This window comes from Tachyglossus aculeatus, chromosome Y4, assembly GCF_015852505.1.
Source record: "Tachyglossus aculeatus isolate mTacAcu1 chromosome Y4, mTacAcu1.pri, whole genome shotgun sequence".
In the NCBI taxonomy this organism is placed as follows: domain Eukaryota; kingdom Metazoa; phylum Chordata; class Mammalia; order Monotremata; family Tachyglossidae; genus Tachyglossus; species Tachyglossus aculeatus.
The window spans coordinates 2,171,151-2,197,833 of record NC_052096.1 but is presented as its reverse complement, the minus strand read 5'-3'; the positions used below and the strand labels follow the sequence as shown (position 1 = coordinate 2,197,833).

At 55.7% G+C, this 26,683-nt stretch overlaps 1 protein-coding gene across 4 annotated transcripts; it reads left to right on the top strand.

Moving 5' to 3' along the window:
- The first annotated feature begins 3,975 nt into the window (after positions 1 to 3,975).
- On the top strand, positions 3,976 to 23,767 carry KIF1C (kinesin family member 1C). 4 transcript variants are annotated; one of them, XM_038768910.1, is made up of 23 exons: positions 3,976 to 4,061; positions 7,484 to 7,592; positions 8,075 to 8,219; positions 8,720 to 8,796; positions 8,895 to 9,074; positions 9,567 to 9,632; positions 9,958 to 10,136; positions 10,273 to 10,384; positions 10,878 to 10,955; positions 12,027 to 12,092; positions 12,244 to 12,319; positions 12,427 to 12,505; positions 12,609 to 12,754; positions 13,909 to 14,081; positions 14,217 to 14,296; positions 16,365 to 16,440; positions 17,054 to 17,133; positions 17,242 to 17,336; positions 18,076 to 18,159; positions 21,141 to 21,327; positions 21,464 to 21,536; positions 21,874 to 22,485; positions 22,843 to 23,767. In XM_038768910.1, the coding sequence occupies exons 3-23, from the start codon at positions 8,114 to 8,116 to the stop codon at positions 23,536 to 23,538; spliced, it is 3,321 nt and encodes a 1,106-aa protein (XP_038624838.1). In that variant the 5' UTR covers positions 3,976 to 4,061; positions 7,484 to 7,592; positions 8,075 to 8,113; the 3' UTR covers positions 23,539 to 23,767. The 4 variants fall into 4 exon arrangements, with proteins under 4 accessions (XP_038624838.1, XP_038624840.1, XP_038624837.1 ...); XM_038768912.1 differs by having other exon boundaries at positions 3,982 to 4,061; positions 7,484 to 7,600; XM_038768909.1 differs by lacking the exon at positions 3,976 to 4,061 and adding an exon at positions 4,821 to 4,902.
- Positions 23,768 to 26,683: the final 2,916 nt, after the last annotated feature.

Genomic DNA, 26,683 nt, shown 5'->3' with positions numbered 1-26,683 from the left:
TTGCGGGTTGGAAGAAGTTGGGGATCAAGGCCGCAGCCGGGCCCTGCCCTCCCAAGGGAAGTGATCGCCCATGGGCTGGACTGGGCGCGGCTGGCATCGCAGTGGGTGTAATTGAGGGAGGGTGAGGCCGGCTGGGACAGCCGAGGGTGGCACAGTGGGAGACTGTGAGCCCATTGTTGGGTTGGGACCGTCTCTCTATGTTGCCAACTTGTACTTTCATTCATTCAATCGTATTTATTGAGCGCTTACTGTATGCAGAGCACTGTACTAAGCGCTTGGGAAATACAAGTTGGCGACATTCGGAGACGGTCCCGACCCAACGGCGGGCTCACAGTCTAGAATTCCCAAGCGCTTAGTACAGTGCTCTGCACACAGAAAGTGCTCAAGAAATACGATGGAATAAATGAATGGGAGTGCCGTAGGACCTTGGGTGGGGGGCAGAGATGCCTCAGTTGGAAACTGATGGCGGTTGGGGGTGGGTTGGTGAGGAAGGGGCTGTTGGAGAGCTGAGAGGGGGCGTGGGGAGGGCAATTCATTCATTCATTCAATCAATCGTATTTACGGAGCGCTTACTGTGTGCAGAGCACTGTACTAAGCGCTTGGGAAGTCCAAGTTGGCAACATATAGAGACGGTCCCTACCCAACAGCGGGCTCACAGTCTAGAAGGGGGGGCAGACAACAAAACAAAACATATTAACAAAGTAAAATAAATAGAATAAATATGTGCAAGTAAAATAGAGTAATAAATACATACAAACATATATACATATATATAGGTGCAGTGGGGAGGGGAAGGACGTAAGGCGGAGAGGATGGGGAGGGGGTGGAGGGGGAGAGGAAGAAGGGGGCTCAGTCTGGGAAGGCCTCCTGGAGGAGGTGAGCTCTTAGTAGGGCTTTGAAGTCCCTACCCAACAACGGACTCACAGTCTAGAGAAGGAGTCTAGAGACTCCCCCCCGCCACCTTACCTCCTTCCCCTCCCCACAGCACCTGTATATACTTATATGTTTGTATGAATTTATTACTCTATTTTTAAATTTTATTTTTGCATATTTATTCTATTTATTTTGTTGATATGTTTTGTTTTGTTCTCTGTCTCCCCCTTCTAGACTGTGAGCCCACTGTTGGGTAGGGACTGTCTTTCTATGTTGCCAACTTGGACTTCCGAAGTGCTCAGTCCAGTGCTCTGCACACAATAAGCGCTCAATAAATGTGATTGAATGAATGAATGAATTTATTACTCTATTTTATTTTTGCATATTTACTCTATTTTATGTTGTTATTATGTTTCGTTCTCTGTCTCCCCCTTCTAGACTGTGAGCCCACTGTTGGGTAGGGGCTGTCTATGTTGCCAACTTGGACTTCCCAAGCACTTAGTCCAGTGCTCTGCACACAGTAAGCACTCAATAAATATGACTGAATGAGTGAATGAATTTATTACTCTATTTATTTTATTTTTGCATATTTATTCTATTTATTTTACTTTGTTAATATGTTTTGTTTTGTTTTTCGTCTCCCCCTTCTAGACTGTAAGCCCACTGTTGGGTAGGGGCCGTCTCTCTATGTTGCCAACTTGGACTTCCCAAGCGCTTAGTACAGTGCTCTGCACACAGTAAGTGCTCATTCATTCATTCATTCATACATATTTAGACGTTCCCTACCCAACAGTGGGCTCACAGTCTAGAAGGGGGAGACGACAGAGAACAAAACAAAACATATTAACAGAATAAAATAAATAGACTATTCAATGCGATTGAATATCAATGAATACGACTGAATGGAGAGGCTGACAGTTGGGGAGGTCAATCAATCAATCATACTTACTGAGCGCTTACTGTGTACAGAGCACTGTACTAAGCGCTTGGGAAGTACAAGTTGGCAACATATAGAGACAGTCCCTACCCAACAGTGGGCTCACAGTCTAAAAGGGGGAGACAGAGAACAAAACCAAACATACTAACAAAATAAAATAAATAGAATAGATATGTACAAGTAAAATAAATAAATAGAGTAATAAATATGTACAAACATATATACAGAGACAGATATGTACATAGATGTACATATATACAGAGACAGAGACAGATATGTACAAGTAAAATAAATAGAGTAATAAATATGTGCAAACACATATACATATATACAGAGAACAAAACCAAACATACTAACAGAATAAAATACATAGAATAGATATGTACAAGTCAAATAAATAAATAAATAGAGCAATAAATATGTACAAACATATATACATATATACAGAGACAGAGACAGATATGTACAAGTAAAATAAATAAATAAATACAGTAATATGTACAAACATATATACATATATACAGAGACAGAAAACAAAACCAAACATACTAGCAAAATAAAATAGAATAGATATGTACAAGTAAAATAAATAAATAAATGGAGTAATAAATATGTACAAACATATATACATATATATAGAGACAGATATGTACATATATAGACAGATATGTACAAGCAAAATAAATAAATAAATAGAGTAATAAATATGTACAAACATATATACACATATACAGAGATAGAGACAGATATGTACATATATAGACAGATATGTACAAGTAAAATAAATAGAGTAATAAATATGTACAAACATATATACATATATACAGAGACAGAGACAGAGACCAAAACCAAACTTACTAACAAAATAAAATAAATAGAATAGATATGTACAAGTAAAATAGAGTAATAAATATGTACAAACATATACATATATGCAGAGACAGATATGTACAAGTAATACAAATAAATAGAGTAATAAATATGTACAAACATATATACATATAGAGACAGAGACAGAGAACAAAACCAAACATACTAACAAAATAAAATAAATAGAATAGATCTGGACAAGTAAAATAGAGTAATAAATATGTACAAACATATATACAGAGACAGAGACAGATATGTACATATATACAGAGACAGATATGTACAAGTAAAATAAGTAGAGTAATAAATATGTACAAACATATTTACAGAGACAGAGACAGAGACCAAAACCAAAGATACTAACAAAATAAAATAAATAGAATAGATATGTACAAGTAAAATAGAGTAATAAATGTGTACAAACATATACACATATATACAGGTGCTGTGGGGAAGACACCTGAGGAGGCGGAGGCCTGAGGGGAAGGAAGGCCGCGGTCAGGCCGAACCGGCGCGCCCCGCCCAGTGGAAGAATCCGAGGAGACGGGGGCGGGACCATGTATATATATATACATATTTCTACGTATTTACTACTCTATTTATTTATTTTATTTGCACATATTTATTCCATTTATTTTATTTTGTTAATACGTTTCGCTGTCTGCCTCCCCCTTCAAGACCGTGAGCCCTGTGCTGGGGTAGGGACCGTCTCTGTGTGTTGCCAGCTTGGACTTCCCAAGCGCTCAGTCCAGTGCTCTGCATACAGTAAGCGCTCAATAAATACGACTGAATGAATGAATGAATGAATGAATGAATGGGGCCCTAACCCCTCCCGCCCCCCGTTTTCCTCAACGTTTCTCCTCCCTCTTCCCCCTCAGGGCCCCAAGCCTCCCTCTTTCCCCTCAGCGGCCCAGGCCTCCCCAGCGCGCGCTTTTCCTGAGGGAGTCTCCTTCGGCCCGCCCATTGGTTGCCGGGGAGAGCGCGCGCACGCGCACGTTCGGTCCGGCGCGCGCGCACACGTTCGTCCAGGCGCGCGCCCCCGCCCCCCCCCAGGCGCGCGCCCCCGCCCCCCCCCGCCGCGCGCGCCCACGTTCGTCCGGCGCGCGCGCCCGCTCTAACGCCCGCCCCCGCCCCGCCCCGTTCGCTCGCTCATTCATTCATTCGTATTTAGTGAGCGCTTACTGTGTGCAGAGCACTGTAGTAAGCGCTTGGGAAGTAAAAGTTGGCAACATATAGAGCCGGTTCCTTCTCCCCCCCAACACCCCCGGGACCCCCCCCCCCCAAAGGGGCCCGGGGGGAGCCACGACCACCCCCCCCCCAAACCGGAGCCGCCGGTCCCCTCGAGTTCAGAAATTCTGCAATCCCCGGGAGGGGAGCAGAGGTGAGCGACGGAGCGCGGGGGGCGGACAATGCGCCGGTTGGGGCGGGGGGAGCCCCACACTCTCAATCAATCGTATTTATTGAGCGCTTACTATGTGCAGAACACTGTACTAAGCGCTTGGGAAGCACAAATTGGCAACATCTAGAGACAGGCCCTACCCAACAGTGGGCTCGCAGTCTAAAAGGGGGAGGCAGAGAACAAAACCAAACATACTAACAAAATAAAATAAATAGAGTAATAAATATGTACAAACATATATATATATATATATGTACAGGTGCTGTGGGGAAGGGAAGGAGGTAGACTAGACCGTGAGCCCACCGGTGGGTAGGGGCCGTCCCTAGTTGTTGCCAACTTGGACTTCCCAAGCGCTTAGTCCAGTGCTCTGCACACGGTGAGCGCTCAATAAATACGAATGAATGTGAAGGGGGGGGGTCCGCCGGGGCCCCGGGAACGGGAGGAATGTCCCCCCACTTCGGGTGGGGGGGCCCATTCGGAGCTGTTAGGGTGGGGTCCCCGTCTTTCGACCCCGGGGGACCCCCGCCCCAGGGGTCAGGGGGTCCCCAGCTTTCGACTCCACAGCCCAAAGGACGGGGGTCAGGGTGGGGTCCCGTTCGGTCTCCGCAGCCGTGGGTTCCGGGGGCCCCCCGCCCTTGTCCCCGTCTGACAGCCCCAACCCAGGCTCCGCCCCGCATCCGTCCAGCCCCGGCCCCCTGCCTCCCCCGGCCGGGGTTGGGGGTCAGAAACGCCCCTTCCTGAGTGACCGGCTCCGGTCTCAGCTGCTCCCTTCCTGGCCTGGCCCGGGCCGGGCCGGGCCGGTGGGCAGGACGCCGGGCCAGAGGTGAGGCGAGGGGGCTTGGGGGACCCCGCGGGCTGGCTGCCAACCTCCTCCGACGGCCCCCCCCCCCCCAGCTTAGCCCTCCGTGGGTGGTGGCTGGCGAGGCCTGCCTCCTCTCAGGGTGTGGGCACCCGCTCTCCCGCATTCCTGGACTCCTGCCTGGCACCCCTGAGGCCGGGGGAGGCGGGGTGGCAGGATGCCTCGATTCTGTGACCGGGATTGGAGTTGGAGGGGTTCCCCCCAACTCCCTCAGGCCCCCCGCCCCGATTTCCTATCAGCTCCCGACTGTCTCAACTTCCCTCCTTCAGCCCTCTGGCTTCCTTCGGACCCCAAAACCCTCTCAGGACCCCGGCATCTTGGCCTGCCTTCTTCAGATCCTTGAGGCCCTGAATCTGGCTCTTTCCAGCCCCCCAACCATGCTCCCCCGACCCCCCAGTTCTGGGCAAATTTTCCTAGAACCATTCCCCCACCCCTACCCTTTTGGTCCCTCTGCCAGCCCAGGCATAGAGCCCCCAGATCCCTCCCACCGACTCCAGCTTCTCAGGAACCCTGGTTCCCTGCTCCCCAGCTTCCTCCCCTTCCCTCTGAGATCCCGTCTCTCTGAGGTCTGTCCTTTCTGGCTCCCTGAAGGCGGTGAGTCTGCGCTCCAGGGTGGGGGGGGGTCCTGGCTTGTCCCCTGTGTACCCCCACCCCAGTTGCCACTCCCCCAGTGCACAGAGGGTGGGAGGGCCGGAAAACTCCACCCAGCTGGGCCTTTTGTCCCCTTCCCCCCCAAGAGGAAGCAGCTGGGGGGCGGGATGGGAGTCCAGGAGGCGGGAAATCTTGTGGGGGGGGGGTGTCTCCAAGGGCCCTGAGTGGTTAGGAGAGGATGAACTGGAACCAGACGGAGGGGGAACTTTGTCCTCTGCCCCCTCTTCCCTCTCCACGTGTGCCAGGTGGCCTGCTCTGGGCAAGTCAGGGTCACACGTGTATGTGTGTGTGTACACATGTACATGTACACCGGGTGGAGACTGGGGTAATGGTTGGGGAACACTCTGTGGTGGCCCTTTGGTCCACTTTCTCCATATGTCTCTGGCCTCTCCTGGCCTGTCTGTCCCTGCTGTCTCTGTGTATCACTGGCTTTCTGGCTGGCCCAGTCTCTCCTGGCCTCTCTGTCCCCGCCGTCTCTGGGTGTCCCCATTTTTCTTGGCCTCTCGGTTCCCACAGTCTCTGTGTTACTGTGTTCCAGTCCTCCAGGCCTCTTCGTTCCCACCGTTTCCCACTGTTTGTCTTTGACTCTCTGAGAGTCTCGGTTTCTCTTGGCCTCTCCATCCCCGCTGTCAGTGGATCTCTCTGGCTGTCTAGGTGTCTTGGTCTCTCCTGGCCTCTTCATCCCTTCCATCTCTGGATGTCTCTGGCTCTATGAATGTCTTGGTCTCTCTCAGCCACTCCGTCCCCATTATCTCTGTATGTCTCTGCGTATCTTGGTCACTCCTGGCCTCTCCATCCCCGCCATCTCTGTACGTCTCTGTGTGGCTCAATCTCTCCTGGCCTGTCTTCACTGTCACTGTATGTCTAAACCTCTCTAGGTTTCTTGGTCTCTCTTGGCCTCTTCGTTCCCACCGTTTCCCACTGTTTGTCTTTGACTCTCTGAGAGTCTTGGTTTCTCTTGGCCTCTCCATCCCCGCTGTCAGTGGATCTCTCTGGCTCTCTAGGTGTCTTGGTCTCTCCTGGCCTCTTCATCCCTGCCGTCTCTGGTTGTTTCTGGCTCTCTGAATGTCTCGGTCTCGCTCGGCCACCCCGTCCCCATTATCTCTGTACATCTCTGCGTATCTTGGTCACTCCTGGCCTCTCCGTCCCCACCATCTCTGTATGTCTCTGTGTGGCTCAATCCCTCCTGCCCTGTCTTCACTGTCACTGTATGTCTGCACCTCTCTAGGTTTCTTGGTCTCTCTTGGCCTCTCCGTCCCCACCTTCTCTATATGTCTCTGGCTCTCTGGGTGTCCCACTCTCTCCTGGCCTCACTGTCTCTGGCTCTCGGAGTGTCTCTGAGTGTGTCCCAGTCTCTCCTGGTCTCTCCATCCCCATCGCCTCTGTATGTGTATGGCTCTCTGGGTGTCTCGGTCTCTCTCAACTTCCCCGTCCCCATTCTCTCTGTTTGTCTTTGGCTCTCTGGATGTCTCGGTCTCTCCTGGCCTTTCCGCTCTTTTCCCCTGTCTTCTTCCCCCTCCACCGTCTTCTCGGTTCCGTCCCCTTCCACTCCTGCTGCTGCTCTGTCCCCCACCTTGCCTCTGGGGTCCACCCGCAGAGACCCCCACCTGGTTTCTGTGTCTCCCCCCCACCCCCCCGCTGCCTCGGGCTGTCTGTTTCCCTCTGTGTGTGGTCCGCGTGGCTGTGAGCCGGGGGTCTAAAAATACTATCCCCCGCTCCCCCCGCCCGCTCATCCCCTGCCCTTGGGTTCACCTTGGGGCTGGCCTGGTGTCCAGCCCCAGGCCTCAGCCCTCCTGGGACACCCCCCCCCCTCAAGCGATGAGCCCCAGAGAGGAGGGGGCTGGGGGGCTGGTCCGTCCCCCCCAAAACCTGGCTCTCCTCCTTTTTCCCCTAGCTCCAGGGTCTCTGGGCCGCCACCCCAGGCTTAGGATGGCCACCGTTCACGGGAGACCAGACACAGCTGCCTCTGATTCAGCGTCCCCAGCCTGGGGCCCGGACACCAGGTAGCCAGGTGACTGGGTCATTGCTGAGGGTTGAAGATCGGGGTCCCCGAGGAGAGGGAGCGGGGGCATGGAAGGCCAAGGGGGATTGGCCTTGGGCTGCTTGGAGCCTTTTGGTGGGGAGGATGTGGAGGAGTTCCTGGGGTCCAGGATGCCTGGCCCCCTGTGTGGGGTGGAGTCAGTGGTGGGACCACCTAAGGTCCATGGGGGGGATGGGGCTGAAGGGAGGGGGTGCGCCGGACCGCTGAGGAAGGTGGCGCCGGGGCTGGGAACAGAAAGCTGGGACCCTAATGGTTGCAGGGGCTGTGGTAATTGGGAACCGGGGCTCCAGGGGAACTGAAGGGTAGCAGGGGGGGCGGTGGTGCTCAGGGAACTCGTTCTGAGAGGACTGTGGGCTTGGGGGCCTGAGGGGAGCAGGAAGTGGGGCAGAGTTCCCAGCTGCCGTAAACCTGACCCATTCAATCCCCTCTGTCCCCCCGCCCCAGTTGAGTTGCGGGGATCCACCCTCTGCCCGTGAGGGGGCCATGGCAGGGGCCTCTGTGAAGGTGGCCGTCCGGGTCCGCCCGTTCAATGCCCGCGAGACCAGCCGCGATGCCAAGTGTGTGGTCAGCATGCAGGGGACTACCACCTGTGAGTAAAGGCCAGGGGGCCGGAGGGGATGGGGTGGGGTGGCTGGGGGATGGCGAGGGGAGGGGACGGGGAGCTGGGGGACAGACTATGGGCTGGGCGGGGGGCGGGGATGAGCCAGTGGGTTGGGGCGTGGAGTGAGGGAGGGCCAGTGGGCCCCGGCAGCTGGGGTGGCTGGCGGGGATTGGGAGCGAGGCAGGGGCTGGGAAACCTGGGCCCCTTTTTCCTCTCCTGTCCCTTTGCCTCCGCTCTCTGGGTCACTGGGCAGTGGTTGTGGGGGAGGGGGCCGAGGCCCACTGGGGGCGGGGGTTGGCCCAGAATCCCCATTGCCCAATCCAGACAGGCCACTCGGAGGTGGGGGCTGCAGCCCGGGGCTGGATTTAGCTCCGGGGCCTGGCAGGGAGTTGGCAGGGGGTGGGGAGCCGGTGGGGGGGCGGGCAGGGAGCGGGGGAGAGACTCGGGGGGCTGCCCGCCCTCACCCCTTCCGCCTTCCGCCCCCTCAGCCATCACCAACCCCAAGCAGAACAAGGACTCCCCAAAGAGCTTCACGTTCGACCACAGTTACTGGTCCCACACGTCGGTGAGCAGGACCCCGGGGTCCCTTCGGACTTGAGTCGGGGGGGCAGGGTGTCAGGAGGCCTGTGGCCTCCCCCCTCATGCTCTGCCCCCCCGCCCCAGGCCGAAGACCCCCAGTTTGCCTCCCAGCGCCAAGTGTACCAAGACATCGGGGAGGAGATGCTGGTCCACGCCTTTGAGGGCTATAACGTCTGCATCTTCGCCTACGGGCAGACTGGGTCTGGCAAGTCCTACACCATGATGGGGCGGCAGGAGCCCGGGCAGCAGGGCATCGTGCCCCAGGTACCCGGCCCTTCCCCCAAGCCCCGCCGGCAGTTGGGCGGGGGGCGGGGGCACACGGAGCTGACTCCCCTTGGCAGAGGCCAGTACCTGGTAGTAGATACAAAAGCCCCAGGAGGTGCCCTGAGTGAAAGAGAGACAGAGTGGAAGACCCACAGACGGGGCCCAAGACCCACCATTGGGAATGGTTGGAAAGACTGATTGGCAAGGGTTTGGCAAGGGAACACAACCACCCGGGAACCCCAGCGATCCAGAAGCGGTTCTCCGTCTGATGGAGGGAGAGAACAAGTCCCGGACGGCTTCGGTCCAATCGTCCGTCTATCCGTCCTCGACTCCATGGGGGAGGGCAAGTGGGGAGACCCAGGCGGTGCTGGGAGGAGAGGAAGGGGAAGAGCAGAAGGTGGCGGGGTCCCCCGTCTGCTTCCATCTCCCTGGCCCCCCACCTCCGAGGCCAAAGGGGGCCTCACTCCTCCCCCTCACTGACCCCCCCCCAAGCTCTGCGAAGACCTCTTCTCCCGCGTCAGTGAGAACCAGGGCGCCCAGCTCTCCTTCTCCGTCGAGGTGAGGATGCTTTCATGAATTCATTTAATCGTATTTATTGAGCACTGCTGTGTGCAGAGCACTGTACTCAGTGCTTGGGAGAGTACAACAACAAACAGACACATTCCCTGTCCACGCCGAGCTCACGGTCTAGAGGGGGAGACAGACATTAATATACGTAAATTAATCGCAGATACATACATATGTACGTATACACCTGCTCCAGGTGGGAGGTGTGGGGGGGCCCGTGGGATGCTTGGAGCTTGGGAGGATGAGGGTGGGGGGCAAGGCAGGAAGAAGGAGAGTGTGGGGAGGCAGGACGCCCGGGTCTCCTGCCCCCGACCAGGTGAGCTACATGGAGATCTACTGCGAGCGTGTCCGGGACCTGCTAAACCCCAAGAGCCGGGGGGCCCTGCGGGTCCGGGAGCATCCGATCCTGGGGCCGTACGTGCAGGACCTGTCCAAGCTGGCCGTCACCTCCTACGCTGACATCGCCGACCTCATGGACTGCGGCAACAAGGCCCGGTGAGGCGGCTGCCTGCGAGGGCCGAGCCGGGGTGCCTGGGCCTCGGACGGGTCGGGGTGGCGGTTGGAGAGGCGGGTGGTTGGTGGAGGGCCAGAAGGCGGAGAGCCGGATGCCTGGGTCCCCATCCCTCTCCAGGACGGTGGCGGCCACCAACATGAATGAGACCAGTAGCCGTTCGCACGCCGTCTTCACCATCGTGTTTACCCAGCGATGCCATGACCAGCTCTCGGGGCTCGACACGGAGAAGGTACCCTGTCTCCCCACCGCTGCCCCCCAGATCTCCCCAAATCCACAGCCTTTAACTCTCCCTCACCTCTCCAAGATAGGACCCTTTTCCTCCAGCCCACCCACTGCCCATCCAAGGTGTCCTACTCCCCTGACTGTTTCTCCTCACTCCTTTCTCCATCCCCTCTCCCCCCATTTTTTATGGTATTTGTCAAGCGTTTACTATGTGTACTAAGCGCTGGGATAGATACAACCTAATCAGGTCGCACACAGTCCCTGTCCCGCGTGGGGCTCACAGTCTCGATCCCCATTTTACAGATGATGTAACTGAGCAACGAAGTGACTTGTCCAGGGTCACACAGCAGACATGTGGAGGGGCCGGGATTAGAACCCGGGTCCTTTCGACTCCTAGGCCTGGGCTCTTTCCACTAGGCCATGCTGCTTCTCCTGTCCGTTACGGGTGTGTGCCTTCTGTCTGGTTCCCTCCCTCCCACTCACCTCTTCCTGTCCCCTAGGTCAGCAAGATCAGCCTGGTGGATCTGGCTGGGAGCGAGCGAGCTGATTCCACGGGGGCCAAGGGGACGCGGCTGAAGGTGAGTGGTTTGGGGGGCAGGAAAGAGAGCCTCAGGAGGAACTGGGGGTGAGGGGCCGGGAGAAGAGGCTCCCAGAGAACAGGAGTGAAAACAGGAGTGAAAACAGGAAGAGAAATGGAATCAGAGGTCAGTAGGGACCCCAAGCTGAGCAGGTGCCAGAAACTGACTGAGCGGGGGGAGTCCTTTCAGCCTTGAAATGAAGCTGCAGAACTTTCTGTGGGCTAATTAGCCGGGACGAGACGACTGAAGCACTGAGATATCAAGGATCTGACTTGGACTGTGAGCCCCATGTCGGGCAGAGACTTGGCCCGATGGGATTGTTTTGTATCTTCCCCAGCGTTTAGTATAATGCCTGGCGTGTAGTAAGCATTTAACAAGTAGCATTAAAAATAAAAACGGAGGGGGAATAAGGAAGGTAGACTGGTGAGAGGGGACAAATTTGCTGTGTAGAGAGGATTTCTAGGTGTGAGGGAGAAGCAGTGTGGTCTAGTGGAAAGAGCCCGGGCTCGGGAGTCAGAGGACCTGAGTTCTAATCCCGGCTCTGCCGCTTGTGAGCCCACTGTTGGGTAGGGACTTTCTCTGTTGCCAACTTGTACTTTCCAAGCGCTTAGTACAGTGCTCTGCACACAGTAAGCGCTCAATAAATACGATTGATTGATTGATTGTCTGCTGTGTGACTTTGGGCAAATCACGGCATTTCTCTAACGCCTTAGTTACCTCATCCACAAAATGGGGATTAAGACTGTGAGCTCCATGTGAGTAGTGAATTGTGTCCATTCTGATGAACTTTTAGCTACCCCAGCATTTAATACAGTGCCTGGCACATAGTAAGCACTTAACAAATACGATAGCATATAAAAGGGGCTGCCCCTCACCAGCTGGGGCTAGGGACATCTCCAGGGATGCAGGGAGGTGGCCCGATTTACCTCAGAGGAGCCTACAGGAGTGTGTTTGGGGTCGGGGGAGCTCTCCACATCTTGGCGGGGGGGCATACTGGGGCTGTCTTGGGGAGCTTGTGAGGAAGGGTTGATTAGAGGCCCGGTTTGCCTCTCCTCCTCCCCCACACTCCAGGAAGGTGCCAACATCAACAAGTCCCTGACCACGCTGGGGAAGGTGATCTCGGCTCTGGCAGAGATGGTGAGGAATGGGCAGGGGGTTGGGCCCGGGGACGGGCAGGGGGAGGGTCCCCAGGGGGTCAGAGGGGCAATGGAGGACTTTGGGGAGGGACCCCTGCCCCTCCAGTAGCCTGATATGCCTCCCCTTTTCCCCCAACCGCCATCACACCCAGCAATCCAAAAAGCGCAAGTCGGACTTCATCCCGTACAGAGACTCGGTGCTGACATGGCTGCTGAAGGAGAATCTGGGTAAGGGGCTGCCGACGGATTCCCCTTCCCCCCAACCTCCCCACGACGTGACCCTTCTCCTGTGGCCTAACCACTGCCCTCCCCCACGCCATGTCTCTCCTCCACAGGGGGCAACTCACGCACGGCGATGATCGCGGCCCTGAGCCCAGCCGACATCAACTACGAGGAGACCCTGAGCACTCTCAGGTGCCCCAGGGCTGCGGGGAGCCGGGGGGCCGGGGTTCCCGGGCGGGACGGAGGCCGGGCGCTGGAGGCTCCGGCTCCGACCCTCCCCCTGCTCCCCGCCCAGGTACGCCGATCGCGCCAAGCAGATCCGCTGCAATGCCGTCATCAACGAGGACCCCAACGCCAGGCTGATCCGGGAGCTGCAAGAGGAGGTGGCTCGTCTGCGGGAGCTGCTGTTCGCCCAGGGGCTGTCGGCCTCCGCCCTCGGGGGTATGGCGGGGTGGGGGGTATGGGTGACCCAGGGGAGACCGAGGCAGGGGAGGGGGCCCGCCTGCTGCAGCTACTGGCAGCCCAGGGGCTGTCGGCCTCCACCCTCAGCGGTACAGGGCGACCAGGGGAGGGGACCCTGCATTCTGCCTCCTTTTCTCTGTTCCTCTCCATTTCATTCATTCAGTCGTATTTATTGAGCACTTACTGTGCGCAGAGCACTGTACTAAGCGCTTGGAAAGTACAAGTCAGCTACATATAGAGACGGTCCGTACCCAACAACGGGCTCACAGTCTAGAGCTCTCCATCGCTGCTCTCCCTCAACTCCCTTGATATGATGATGATGATGATGGCATTTGTTAAGTGCTTACTATGTGCAAAGCAAGCGCTGGGGGGATACAAGGTGATCACGTTGTCCCACGTGGGGCTCACAGTCTTAAGCCCCACTTTACAGATGAGGGAACTGAGGCTCAGAGGAGTGAAGTAACTTGCCCAAGGTCACACACCAAACGTGGGAGAGCCGGGATTAGAGCCCATGACCTCTGGCTCCCAAGCCCGTAATCTTTCCCCTGAGCCACGCTGCTCTCCCCTCTCAACTGCTGCACTCCCTCTCGATTTCTGCTCTCCCTTTCTCTGTTGTCTCCCCTCTCTATCTCTCTTTCTTCTCAGTCTCTGCCCTCTCTATCTCTGCTCTCTCTCTCCCTTCCACTCTCCTCGCTCTTGATCACTCAGTCTCTGCTCTTCTCCCCACCCTCTACCTCTTGTCCCTTTGGGTCCCCAGGAGTGGACAGGCCAGGGGGCTCCTCAGGATGACACCGACACCCACCAGCAGGATGGGCGGCGGGGAGGGGATCGTTCTGGGCGTCCCCTCCACCACCCAACCGCCGCGTCATCTGCCTTGATGCTGTGCTTGGTCTCTCCAGCTCTGGGGTTCTCCCTGTCTCCCCATCTCTCTTTCTGCTTCCTTCTCCCTCCTTTCCTGTCCCCCTTCTCCATTCCCAGAGGGACCCTGGCCGGGACTCCAGCCCCGTCAGCTGCCACCGCTGACCTCCCTTTTGGCTGGTACCCCCCAACCACCCCAGTCTCCCCAGCCCTGATGGCTGGGCCCCTGCAGGCCTCATGGCTCGCCCTGTACCCCTCCGCTCTTCCCTCACCAGGGCTGAAGCTGGAGGATGGGCACTGTGGGACCCCACTGCCGCCCCTCTCCCCACCTGCCGCCTCCCCGGAGCCCGGCCTGAGCCCCCCTGGCCAGAACGGTGAGCTGGAACCTCCCTACTCCCCAAGTCCCGAACCCCAGATTGGGCCCGAGGAGGCCATGGAGCGGCTGCAGGTGAGGAGGGGTCTGGGGAGGGTGGGTGTCGGGGCCCCTTGGTCCTGAAGGTGGAAAGGGGGGTTGAGGGTTGGGAGGAGGGGCAGCACCCCGCGTCCCCTTCCCCTCTGAATCCGCTCCTCTTTGCGGACGCAGGAGACGGAGAAGATCATCGCGGAACTGAATGAGACGTGGGAGGAGAAACTGCGCAAGACGGAGGCCTTGCGGATGGAGAGGTGAGGCGGACGGCGGAGTGGAGTGGGCCGGGACGGGGGGGACTCAGCTCCTTCCCAAAATGCTTTTGCAGTCTTGGGAGGCAAAGGTGGAGTGGGGAGGAGGGGAAGTCTGTCTAGAGCAAGAGATAATAATAATGATGGCATTTGTTAAGCGCTTACTATGTGCAAAAGCACTGTTCTAAGCGCTGGGGGTGGTACAAGGTGATCAGGTTGTCCCACGGGGGGCTCAAGTCCTAATCCCCAGTTTACGGATGAGGGAACTGAGGCTCAGAGAAGAGAAATGACTTGCCCAAGGTCACACAGCAGACGTGGCGGAGCCGGGATTAGAACCCATGACCTCTGCCTCCCAAGCCCAGGCTCTTTCCACTGAGCCACGCTGCTTCTCTATGCTGGCGGGGAGGGGTGACGGTCAGTCTTTGGAAACTTTCTTGGCCAGTCAATCAATTAATCAATTCATTCATTCAATCGTATTTAATCATCTGATTATTTATGATTAATGATTAATCATTTAATCATCATCTAATCGTAATCAATCATCTATATTTATTGATCGCTTATTGTGTCCATATATATTGAGCGCTCAACTGCCCTTCTGCCTCGCCCTTGCACTTGAATTTGCTCCCTTTATTCACTTTAGCCCCACAACACTGAGGTCTATATCCATAATTTGGTTGGTTTGTTATTTTTCTATATTAATGTCTGTGCCCCCCTGTAGACTGTAAGCTTGTTGTGGGCAGGGACCTCGCCTACCAACTCTGTTGAATTATACTCTCCCAAGTGGCTCTGTACAATGGTCTGCGCACAGTAAGCATTCACTGTATATGACTGATTGAGAGCACTGTACTAAGTGCTTGGAAGAGAGCGATACATTCATTCATTCATTCATTCAATCGTATTTATTGAGCGCTTACTGTGTGCAGAGCACTGTACTAAGCGCTTGGGAAGTACAAGTTGGCAACAGATAGAGACGGTCCCTACCCAACAGCGGGCTCACAGTCTAGACGGGGGAGGCAGACAACAAAACAAAACATATTAACAGAATAAAATAAATAGAATAGATACATGTAGATCTGTGCCTTGCCCACAGGGCGCTAACAGTCTAGACCAACCAGGCGAAATTGTGCAGGTGAACCTTTAGAATTGGAGTCAGAAGTCATGGGTTCAAATCCTGGCTCTTCCAATTGTCAGCTGTGTGACTGTGGGCAGGTCACTTCACTTCTCTGTGCCTCAGTTCCCTCATCTGTAAAATGGGGATTAAGACTGTGAGCCCCACGTGGGACAACCCGATCACCTTGTATCCCCCCCCAGCGCTTAGAACAGTGCTTTGCACATAGTAAGCGCTTAACAAATACCATTATTATTATTATTATTATTATTATTATAAGTCAGAGCCTTCTTTCAGCTAATTAGATTGGAGAGTGTATAAGGGGCCCGGGACAAGATGGGAGGGTAGGGTGTCCGTCCGGGAGGAGGAGAAGGCTGAGGGGTTGAGCCCCAGAAGGGTTAGGGTTAGGGGGGCTTTACCATGTCGAGAAGCAGTGTGGTCTAGTAGGTAGAGCCCGGGCTTGGGAGTCAGAAGGACCTGGGTTCTAATCCTGGCTTCGCCACATGTCTGCTGTGGGACCTTGGGCGAGTAACTTCCCTTCTCTGGGCCTCAGTTACCTCATCGGCAAAATGGGAACAAAGAGAATGTGAGCCCCATGTGGGACAGGGACTGCGCCCACCCTGATTCACTTGTATCCACTCCAGTGTTTAGAACAGTGCTGGGCACATAGTAATCACTGAACAAGTATTATTATTATCATTATCATCATCACCGTCATCTTCCCCAGTTCTTTGAACAGTGCCTGGCGTATAGTAAACACTTAACAAGTTCCGTAATTATTATCGCTGTCATTATTATCGTTATTTCATGGGGAGGGGGAGCCACTCCGATCCCGTCAGACACGGCTTCGGTCCCGGCACGGAGGATTCGGATTAGCCCTGAGTTAAGTCCCGGGGAGAGAGAGGAGGGAAGAGGGGAGGGGAACCGAGATGAGCTTCTTCCGCTCCCCTCATCTCCCTCCAGAGAAGCGCTGCTGGCGGAGATGGGGGTGGCCGTGCGGGAAGACGGCGGCACCGTTGGGGTCTTCTCCCCCAGGAAGGTGAGTGGCGGTGGGGGCGGCCCGAGGTTGGGGAGGGGAGATTCCTAGCCATGCCGTGACACCTTTTGACCTCTGAACCCCTCACTGCTTAGTCAGTTGCATTTATTGAGCGCTGACTGTGTGCCGAGCACTGTACTACGCGCTTGGGAGAGGACAATAGAACAGACACATTCCCTGCCCCCAACAAACCTACAGAGGGCTGAAGCAACACGGTCTAGTAGGTAGAACCTACTAGAAGGACCTGGGTTCTAATCCCGGCTCCACCACTTGCCTGCTGAGAGACCTCGGACAAGTCGCTTCACTTTGCCATCCCTCAGTAACCTCATCTGTGAAATGGGGATTAAGACTCTGAGCCCCATGTGGGACAGGGGACTGTGTCCAACCTGATTAACTTGTATGTACTCCAGCGCTTAGAACGGTGCCTGGCACATAGTAAGTGCTTAAACAATGCCGTTAAAAAAAAATAAAGAAAAAACACGACAGACGCATTCCCTGCCCACAACGAGCTTCCAGTCTAGAGGGCTTTCCTCCTCGACTCCTGACCTCTCCCCCGCCTCCACGCCCCGTCCGGCGGCTGCTCACGTCCCCCTCCCTCCTCTTCCTTCCCGGACAGACTCCGCACCTGGTCAACCTCAACGAAGACCCCCTGATGTCCGAGTGTCTCCTCTACCACATCAAGGACGGGGTGACTAGGTACCGCCTGGATGCTGGGAGGAATTGGGGTGCGGGGATGGAGGGGGACCAGCCGGGCGGGGAGACGGGGGGCCCTCCCCCGTCCCACCCATCTCCCCCTCCCCGCAGGGTCGGGCAGGTGGACGTCGACATCAAGCTGACGGGACAGTTTATCCGGGAACAGCACTGCCTGTTTCGGAGCCTGACCCAGCCGGATGGAGAAGGTAGGGGAGACGTCTGGGGGCGTGCAGACGCTCGGGGAATTGGAAAAGTTCGGTCCTTCCTGAAACCGTCCGGAGACATTCCCGTGGGGAGTCGCCTAAGGCAGTGTGGCCCGGTGGATAGAGTCCGGGCCTGGGAGTTGGAAGGACCTGGGTTCTCATCCCGGCTCCGTCACTCGTCTGCCGCTGGGCGAGTCACTGGGCTTCTCTGGGCCGCAGTTCCCTCATCTGTAAAATGGGGATCGAGACCGTGAGCCCCATGCGGGGGCACGGACTGCGTCCAGTCCGATGAACTTGGATCTACCGCAGGGCTTAGGACAGTGCCTGGCACGTAGTAAGCGCCTAACACATACCATTAAAAAAAAAGAAAGCCTGGTTTGCTGATTCCCTGCCATTCATTCCCCACCCTTCTCCTCCATCCCCTCAGTCCTGCCTCTCTGGGTACCCCAGAAGAGCTTAGCCTCATGAGAGGTATAGTCTGGGCACCGGGCCGGGGAGAGACCATTCTGACAGAGGATTCTGGGGGTCGTAGGCCCCTTTCGGGGAGCCCTGTGCCCTTCAATAAAGGCTTCAGGGAGCTCTAATGTCCCTCTACTCTTCCCTCCTCTCTGTGCTGCTACCAGAGGGTTCGGCGGACTCCAGCAGGTACTGGGTGGGCAGGTGGGGGCCGCTGCCGATCCCCCCCAAACCGCCCCCCGGCTCCCACTGCCTCTGACTCGCTTCCCCTCCTCTTTCCTGCCAGTGGTGGTCACGCTGGAGCCTTGGGAAGGAGCGGAGACCTACGTCAACGGGAACCCGGTGACTCAGCCCCTGGTGCTGAGATCAGGTATGCCCTGCCAGGACGGGGAGGAGGCGGAGAGAGCCTTCGTCGGGGGGACTGTGGGGAGCACCCAGGGTTGGGGAGACTGGAATCAGGCCGCCTCCACCGTTGGTACTGTCCCCTCCGCCTGCGGGATCCCGGGCCGGAAGGAGATTCATTCATTCAGTCGTATTTATCGAGCGCTTACTGTGTGCAGAGCACTGTACTAAGTGCTTGGGAAGTCCAAGTTGGCAACACATAGAGACGGTCCCTACCCAACAGCGGGCTCACAGAATAATAATAATAATAATGACGGCATTAAGCGCTTACTATGTGCAAAGCACTGTTCTCCGTGCTGGGGGGATACACGGTCATGAGGTTGTCCCACGTGGGGCTCACAGTCTTCATCCCCATTTTCCAGATGAGGGAACTGAGGCCCAGAGAAGTGAAGTGACTTGCCCAAAGTCACACAGCGGACAAGTGGCGGAGTCGGGATTGGAACCCGTGACCTCTGGCTCCAAAGCCCGGGCTCTTTTCCAGTGAGCCACGCTGCTTCTCCTAAGATCTAGGAGATGACCCAGTTGCCACCCTCGGGGTGGCGGGTGGTTGGTTGCGGGGACAGACTACTGAGGGGGGAAGACAGGTCCAGCAGAAAATGGTTTGGGGGAGAAAGCACAGACCCAGGACTCGGAGGGCCTGGGTTCTAATCCCGGCTCCGCCCCTTGTCCGCCGTGTGACCTCAAGCGAGTCACAGCACTTTGAGAAGCAGCGTGGCTCAGTGGAAAGAGCCCGGGCTTTGGAGTCAGAGGTCATGGGCTCAAATCCCGACTCCGCCAACTGTCGGCTGTGTGACTTTGGGCAAGTCACTTCACTTCTCTGGGCCTCAGTTCCGTCATCTGTCAAGTGGGGTTGAAGGCTGTGAGCCCCCCGTGGGACAACCTGATCACCTTGTAACCTCCCCAGTGCTTAGCACAGTGCTTTGCACATAGTAAGCGCTTAACAAATACCATCATCATCATTATTATTATTATTCTCTGGGCTTCAGTTACCTCAGCTGTGAAATGGGGATTAAGACTGTGAGCCCCATGTGGGACAGGGACCGTGTCCAACCCGATTTGCTCATATCCACCCCAGCACTTAGTACAGCGTCTGGAGCGTAGTAAGCGCTTAACAACGCGACACTTATTATTAGAGGAAAAGCAACAGGCCTGGCCACTTTTCTGCTGTGTGCTGCAAGTCACTTCATTACCGTGTCCCTCAGTTTCCTCATCTGTAAAATGGGGATTAAAGCCTCTGCACTTAGGCACATATGGGACTTGATTATCTGAAGGTAATGGGTTCTAATCTCTCGGCTCCACCTCTTGTCTGCTGTGTGACTTTGGGCAAGTCACTTCACTTCTCAGTGCCTCAGTTACCTCAATGGTAAAATGGGGAATGAGACTGTGAGCCCCATGTTGTACAGGGACTTTGTCCAACCCAATTTGTTTGTATCCACTCCGGCACTTAATACAGTGCCTGGCACACAGTAAGTGCTTCGCCAATATAGATATCATTATTATTATCCCAGCGCTTAGAATAATGCTTGGCACATATTAAGCACTTAACAAGTACCAAAGTTATTACTGGTACTGGCCGGTGGTGGTCAATTGAATATGAATCAACGAATCAGTGGTATCGATTGAGTGTTCACTGTGTGCAGAACACTGTATTTTATTTTGTTAGTATGTTTGGTTTTGTTCTCTGTCTCTGTATATATATATATATATATATATATATATATATATATATATATATGTTTGTACATATTTATTCCTCTATTTATTTATTTTACTTGTACATATCTATTCTATTTATTTTATTTTGTTAGTATGTTTGGTTTTGTTCTCTGTCTTTATATATGTATATATGTTTGTACATATTTATTACTCTATTTATTTATTTATTTATTTTACTTGTACATATCTGTCTCTGTCTCTGTATATCTGTACATATATGTACATATCTGTCTCTGTCTCTGTATATATGTACATATATGTATATATGTACATATCTATTCTATATATTTTATTTTGTTAGTATGTTTGGTTTTGTTCTCTGTCTCCCCCTTTTAGACTGTGAGCCCACTGCTGGGTAGGGACTGTCTCTATATGTCACCAACTTGTACTTCCCAAGCGCTTAGTCCAGTGCTCTGCACACAGTAAGCGCTCAATAAATACGATTGATGATGATGATGATGTACTAAACGCTTGGAATAGTCCGATACAATAAGAGTTGGTAGACATGCTATCTGCCCACGACAAGGGAAGAGCCTGGTCAGACTGAAAGCTCGTTGTGGGCAGGGAATATGTTTGTTTATCATCATCATCAATCATATTTATTGAGCACTTACTATGTGCAGAGCACTGTACTAAGTGCTTGGGAAGTACAAATTGGCAACATATAGAGACAGTCCCTCCCCAACAGTGGGCTCACAGTCTAAAAGGGGGAGACAGAGAACAAAACCAAAGATACTAACAAAATAAAATATCGTTATACTGTTTATCGTTTATCGTTATACTGTACTCTCCCAAGTGCTCAGTACGGTGCTGTGCACACAGTAAGTGCTCAGTAAATACGACTGAATGAACCTGAGAGCTGGGGTCCCGCTGACTGGAGTGGGAAGGGAGGAGAGGCCTTTAAGGAGGTGGTTGTCCTTGGGCTCTGGTAAAGAATCCTGGGAATGGTAAGGGAGTCCAGCGGATCGGGCCCACAGCCCTGCCCAACCCGTCTACCGGGGCCCAGGCCACCTCGGACCCATTGCCCCCGTCTGTGTCGGATGCCTGGTGGTCTCGCCCCACAGGTAGAGCCTGTTCCTGGGGTCCCTGGGGAGAAAGGAGACCCGATCCTACCCTCGGGAGGAGGCGAACCGGTTCATGGGGGACTTGGGAAGCGCTCCGGGGATCTGACCCTGAGGCCGGGGCCGACGGGGGAGGGCTCCGCCGCTGACCCCGGTGGGCCGCTGTCTCCAGGGAACCGGATCGTCCTGGGGAAGAACCACGTGTTCCGCTTTAACCACCCGGAGCAGGCGCGTCTGGAGCGGGAGCGGGGGGCCCCACCTCCCCCGGGGCCGCCCCCCGAGCCCGTCGACTGGAACTTCGCCCAGAAGGAGCTGCTGGAGCAGCAGGGGATCGACATCAAGTTGGAGATGGAGAAGAGGTGAGACCCTGGCGTCCGGCCCCGGTCCGGTGCCCCTCCCCTCCCGACCCGCCGTCCCCAACCTCCGCTTCCCCAGGGCCCCCCCCCACCCCAACTAGCGGTCCTGACAGCTCCGGCTCTCCCCGCACCCCCTTAGGTTGCAGGATCTGGAGAACCAGTACCGGAAGGAGAAGGAGGAGGCCGACCTCCTCCTGGAGCAACAGAGGCTGGTGAGGGGCGGCCGTGGGAGCCGAGGGGCCGTGGCCCGTCGGGCCGGAGCCGGGCTGGGAACTGGGCTCCCCCAGGGCCGCTGGGAGCTGGGATGGCCCAGGGTGCTGGGAGCTGGGAAGGTTGAGGGGGGCTGTTGGGAACTGGGATGGACCTGGATAAGGAGCCTTCTGGGAGCCGGGATGGCCCGAGGGGTGCTGGGAGCTGGGGGCGCCTGCCGGAAGCTGGGATGGCCCTGCGGGGATGGGGTTTCTTGGAGATTGGGGTCCCGTCGGGCACTGGGGAGGGTCCCCGTTCCCCCGCCTGAGCCCCCGCCCCTCCCCGTCCCGCCGCTGACAGTACGCGGACTCGGACAGCGGCGACGACTCGGACAAGCGGTCGTGCGAGGAGAGCTGGCGGCTGATCTCGTCGCTGCGCGAGCAGCTGCCCCCGACGACGGTGCAGTCCATCGTCAAGCGGTGCGGCCTGCCCAGCAGCGGCAAGCGCCGGGCCCCGCGCCGCGTCGTCTACCAGATCCCCCAGCGCCGCCGCCTGCAGGGCAAGGACCCGCGCTGGGCCACGCTGGCCGACCTGAAGATGCAGGCCGTCAAGGAGATCTGCTACGAGGTGGCCCTGGCCGACTTCCGCCACGGCCGGGCCGAGATCGAGGCCCTGGCGGCCCTCAAGATGCGGGAGCTCTGCCGCACCTACGGCAAGGCCGAGGGGCCCGGGGACTCGTGGCGGGCCGTGGCCCGGGACGTTTGGGACACGGTCGGGGAGGAGGACGGGGAGGAGGGGGCCGGGGGCGGGGCCCGCGGGGGGGCCGGCGAGGTGGAGGACCTGCGCGCCCACATCGACAAGCTGACGGGCATCCTGCAGGAGGTCAAGCTGCAGAACAGCACTAAGGACCGTGAGATCCGCGCCCTCCGGGACCGCATGCTGAGGATGGAGCGGGTGGTCCCCCTGGTGCAGGTGAGGGGGTCCTGCTCGCCGCTTCCGATTCTGCCGCTCCTGTCCTCCCCCTCCAGACCTTCCTGCTCCTTCCCCCGGCCCCCCGGCCTCTGTTTCCCCTGCTTCCACCATCCCGGACCCCGCTGCTCTCCCCAGCCCCCACCGGTCAGTCAGTCGTGTACTGAGCTCTTACTGTGTGCAGAACCCCGAGTGAAGCGCTTGGGAACAACGGACACGTTCCCTGCCCGCAGTGAGCTTCCAGTCTAGACGGGGAGACAGACCCCCTGCCGTTCCCCTCACCCCCACAGAACGGTGGCTCACGTCAGCTCCCGCTCTTTCTCTGACCGTCCCCGTGTGTGTCTTCTGTCTCTGCCGCAGGATGACGAGGATGGGGAGGAAGACGGAGAGATGGGGGTGTGGGGCGCCCCCGAGGAAGAGGGGGAGGGCGGCCTGGCGGAGGAGGCTCCCGGGGCGCGCCGGGAGCCCCCATCCCCGTCCCCGCCGCCCCCGGCCCCGGCCAGCAGCTGGGAGCGCCTGTCACGGCTGATGGAAGAAGATCCTGCTTTCCGCCGAGGCCGCCTGCGTTGGCTGAAACAGGAGCAGCAGCGGCTGCAGGCCGGCCTCCAGGGCCCCGGGCCCCGCGGAGGGCTCCGGCGACCCCCGGCCCGCTTCGTCCCGCCGCACGACTGCAAGCTCCGCTTCCCCTTCAAGAGCAACCCTCAACACCGGGAGTCCTGGCCCGCTGCCGGGGGGCCGGAGCCGGGGTTGGGGGCCGACCCCGACCCCCCAGCCCCGGCCCCGGTCCAGGCCCCCGCCACCACCCGCCGGCCACCCAGCCCGCGCCGCCCGCACCGGCCCCGCCGCAACTCGCTGGACGGAGGAGGCCGCGCCAGGCGGGGCGGCGGGGAAGGCCCCGGCCCAGCCCGCGCCCCTAGTCCCGGCCGGGCCGAACCCCGGAAACACCCCCATCCCCACCCCCAGGCGCCCCGCTACCCACCCTACACTACACCACCCCGCATGCGGCGCCAGCGGTCCGCCCCCGACCTCAAGGACCGGGGCAACGCCGCCCTGTGAACCACCTCGAGGGGCGGCGGCAGGATGATGGTGGTGATGATGATGATGATGATGATGATGATGAGAACGTGGGGCCGGGGTCCCCACGGGCCCGGGCCGGGACAGGCACGGGGAAGCCAGGAGAAGGTCAGAGCAGGTCGCGGGCGGGGTCACAGGACACGAGGAGCGGAGCCAGCGCAGAGAGAGACACGGGCCGGGGCTGCAGGAAGCGAACCAAAGTGTGGGGGGCGGGAGGGAGGGGGGGCAGGCAGGTGGGAGCCCCCTGAGCGGGGGCATCGGGGGGCTTTGGGGGCGGGGGGGGCTACGACCCCCCCTGCGGGACCTGACAAACGCTGCTAGGGGCAGGGGCACTAGGGGAGTTGTTTTTGTGGCTGGGGAGGGGTGCGAGTGGCTTTGATGCCCCCTCCCCGTCCCATGGCTACCTTGTCTGTCTGGGGGCGTTTCCGTGTCCCTCCGGGGTGTGCGTGTGTGTGTGTGTGTGTGTGTGTGTGTGTGTGAGAGAGAGGGAGGGGGGCGTTGGGGGGTGGGGGGGACACCCTGACTCTCCTCCCCTTTTGGGGGGGGGGCGTGGATTAAAGATATGCAAACGATTAAGATGCCCGCTGATTATTGGGGGGCGAGGAGTGTCCCTGGGGGCTCCTAGCCCCAGCACCTGAATGCTGCTCTGCCATTCATAGGACCCCAATCAATTAATAGTATTTATCCATCATCATCATCAATCGTATTTATTGAGCGCTTACTGTGCGCAGAGCACTGTACTAAGCGCTTGGGAAGTACAAGTTGGCAACATATAGAGACGGTCCCGACCCAACAGCGGGAGCATATACCGAATACCAGGAGTTCGGGTCTTGGAGCCAGAAGGTCATGGGTTCTCATCCCGGCTCCGCCACTTGTCTGTGTGACCGTGGGTAAGTCGCTTCCCTTCCTCTGTCCCTCGGTCACCTCATCTGTAGAATGGGGACTGAAAATGTAAGCCCCACGTGGCACAGGGGCTGTGTCCAACCTGGTTTGCTTGTGTCCATCGCAGTGCTTGGCACATAGTAATCACTTAAATACAACAATTATTATCTATCCCAGAACGGTGCTTGATGCGTAGTAAGGGCTTAACAAATATCATCCATCAGATCATGGCGTGGTGGATAGAGCACGGGCTCCGCCACTTGTCTGCCGTGTGACCTTGGGCAAGTGATTTCATGTCTCTGGGCCTCAGTTACTTCATCTGTAAAATGGGGATTGAGGCTGTAAGCCCCTCGTGGGGCAGGGACTGTGTCCAACCCGATTTGCTTGTATCCATCCCAGAGCTTAGTACGGTGCCCGGCCCATAGTAAGCGCTTAACAAATGCCATCATGATTATTTTTATCATCGTCAAACATCGGAGAAGCAGCGTGGCTCAGTGGAAAGAGCCCAGGCTATGGAGTCAGAGGTCATGGGTTCAAATGCCGGCTCCGCCAACTGTCAGCTGTGTGACTTTGGGCAAGTCACTTCTCTGTGCCTCAGTTACCTCATCTGTAGAGAAGCAGCGTGGCTCAGTGGAAAGAGCCCGGACTTTGGAGTCAGGGTTCATAGGTTCGAATTCCAACTCCACCACATGTCTGCTCTGTGACCTTGGGCAAGTTACTTAATCAATCAGTCAATCGTATTTATTGAGCGTTTACACTGTACTAAGCGCTTGGGAAGTACAAGTTGGCAACAACTTAACTTCTCTGACCCTCAGTTCCCACATCTGTAAAACGGGGATTAAGACTGTGAGCCCCACGTGGGACAACTTGATCACCTCGTATCCCCCCCAGCGCTTAGAACAGTGCTGTGCACATAGTAAGCGCTTAACAAATGCCATCATCATTATTATTATTATTAAAATGAGGATCAAGACCGAGGCCCCCGGGGGACAATCCGATAACCTTGTATCTACCCCAGCGCTTAGAATGATGCTTTGCACATAGTAAGCGCTTAACAAATACCATCATTATTATTATTACTACTACTAATTATTATCATTATTATCATTATTATTAATTATTATTATTATCGTCAGGGGGGTGTTGGGGGGTGTATGGATTAAGACTGAGCCCCCCGTGGGACAATCCGATAACCTTGTATCTACCCCAGCGCTTAGAACAGTGCTTTGCAAATAGTAAGCGCTTAACATGCCATCATTATTATTATTACTACTACTATTATCATTATTATTAATTATTATTATTATCGTCAGGGGGGTGTTGAGGGGTGTATGGATTAAGACTGAGCCCCCCGTGGAACAATCCGCTAACCTTGTATCTACCCCAGCGCTTAGAACAGTGCTTTGCAAATAGTAAGCGCTTAACAAATGCCATCATTATTCTTGTTACTACTACTAATTATTATTATTATCATTATTATTAATTATTATTATTATCGCCAGGGGGGTGTTGGGGGGTGTATGGAGGGACAGAGGGCTTGGCGACAGCAGAGTGACCCCTTGCGGTCGCGTCTGGCATTGCAGCGCTCCCGGGCTGGATGCCCCGCGATTGCTCCCCCTAGCGGTCAATCAATCAATCAATCAATCAATCGTATTTATTGAGCGCTTACTGTGTGCAGAGCACTGTACTAAGCGCTTGGGAAGTACAAGTTAGCAACATATAGAGACGGTCCCTACCCAACAGTGGGCTCACGGTCACTCTGAACACCTTTAGGGGCAAGGTATTGGAGGCCCAGCTAAGGTGACCTTTGATGATGATGATGATGATAATAATAATAATAATAATGGCACTTGTTAAGCGCTTAACTATGTGCAAAGCACTGTTCTAAGCGCTGGATAACAAATGTGGTATATGTTTGGTTTTGTTCTCGGTCTCCCCCTTCTAGACTGTGAGCCCACTGTTGGGTGGGGACTGTATATGTTGCCAACTTGGACTTCCCAAGCGCTTAGTATAGTGCTCTGCACACAGTAAGCGCTCAATAAATACGATTGATTGATTGATTGATTGTTTAGCGCTTACTATGTGCCAAGCACTGTACTAAGCACCGGGGTAGATACAAGGTAGTGAGGTTGTCCCACGTGGGGCTCACAGGCTTAATCCCCATTTTACAGTTGAGGTAACTGAGGAGCAAATAATAATAATAGCATTTATTAAGCGCTTACTATATGCAAAGCACTGTTCTAAA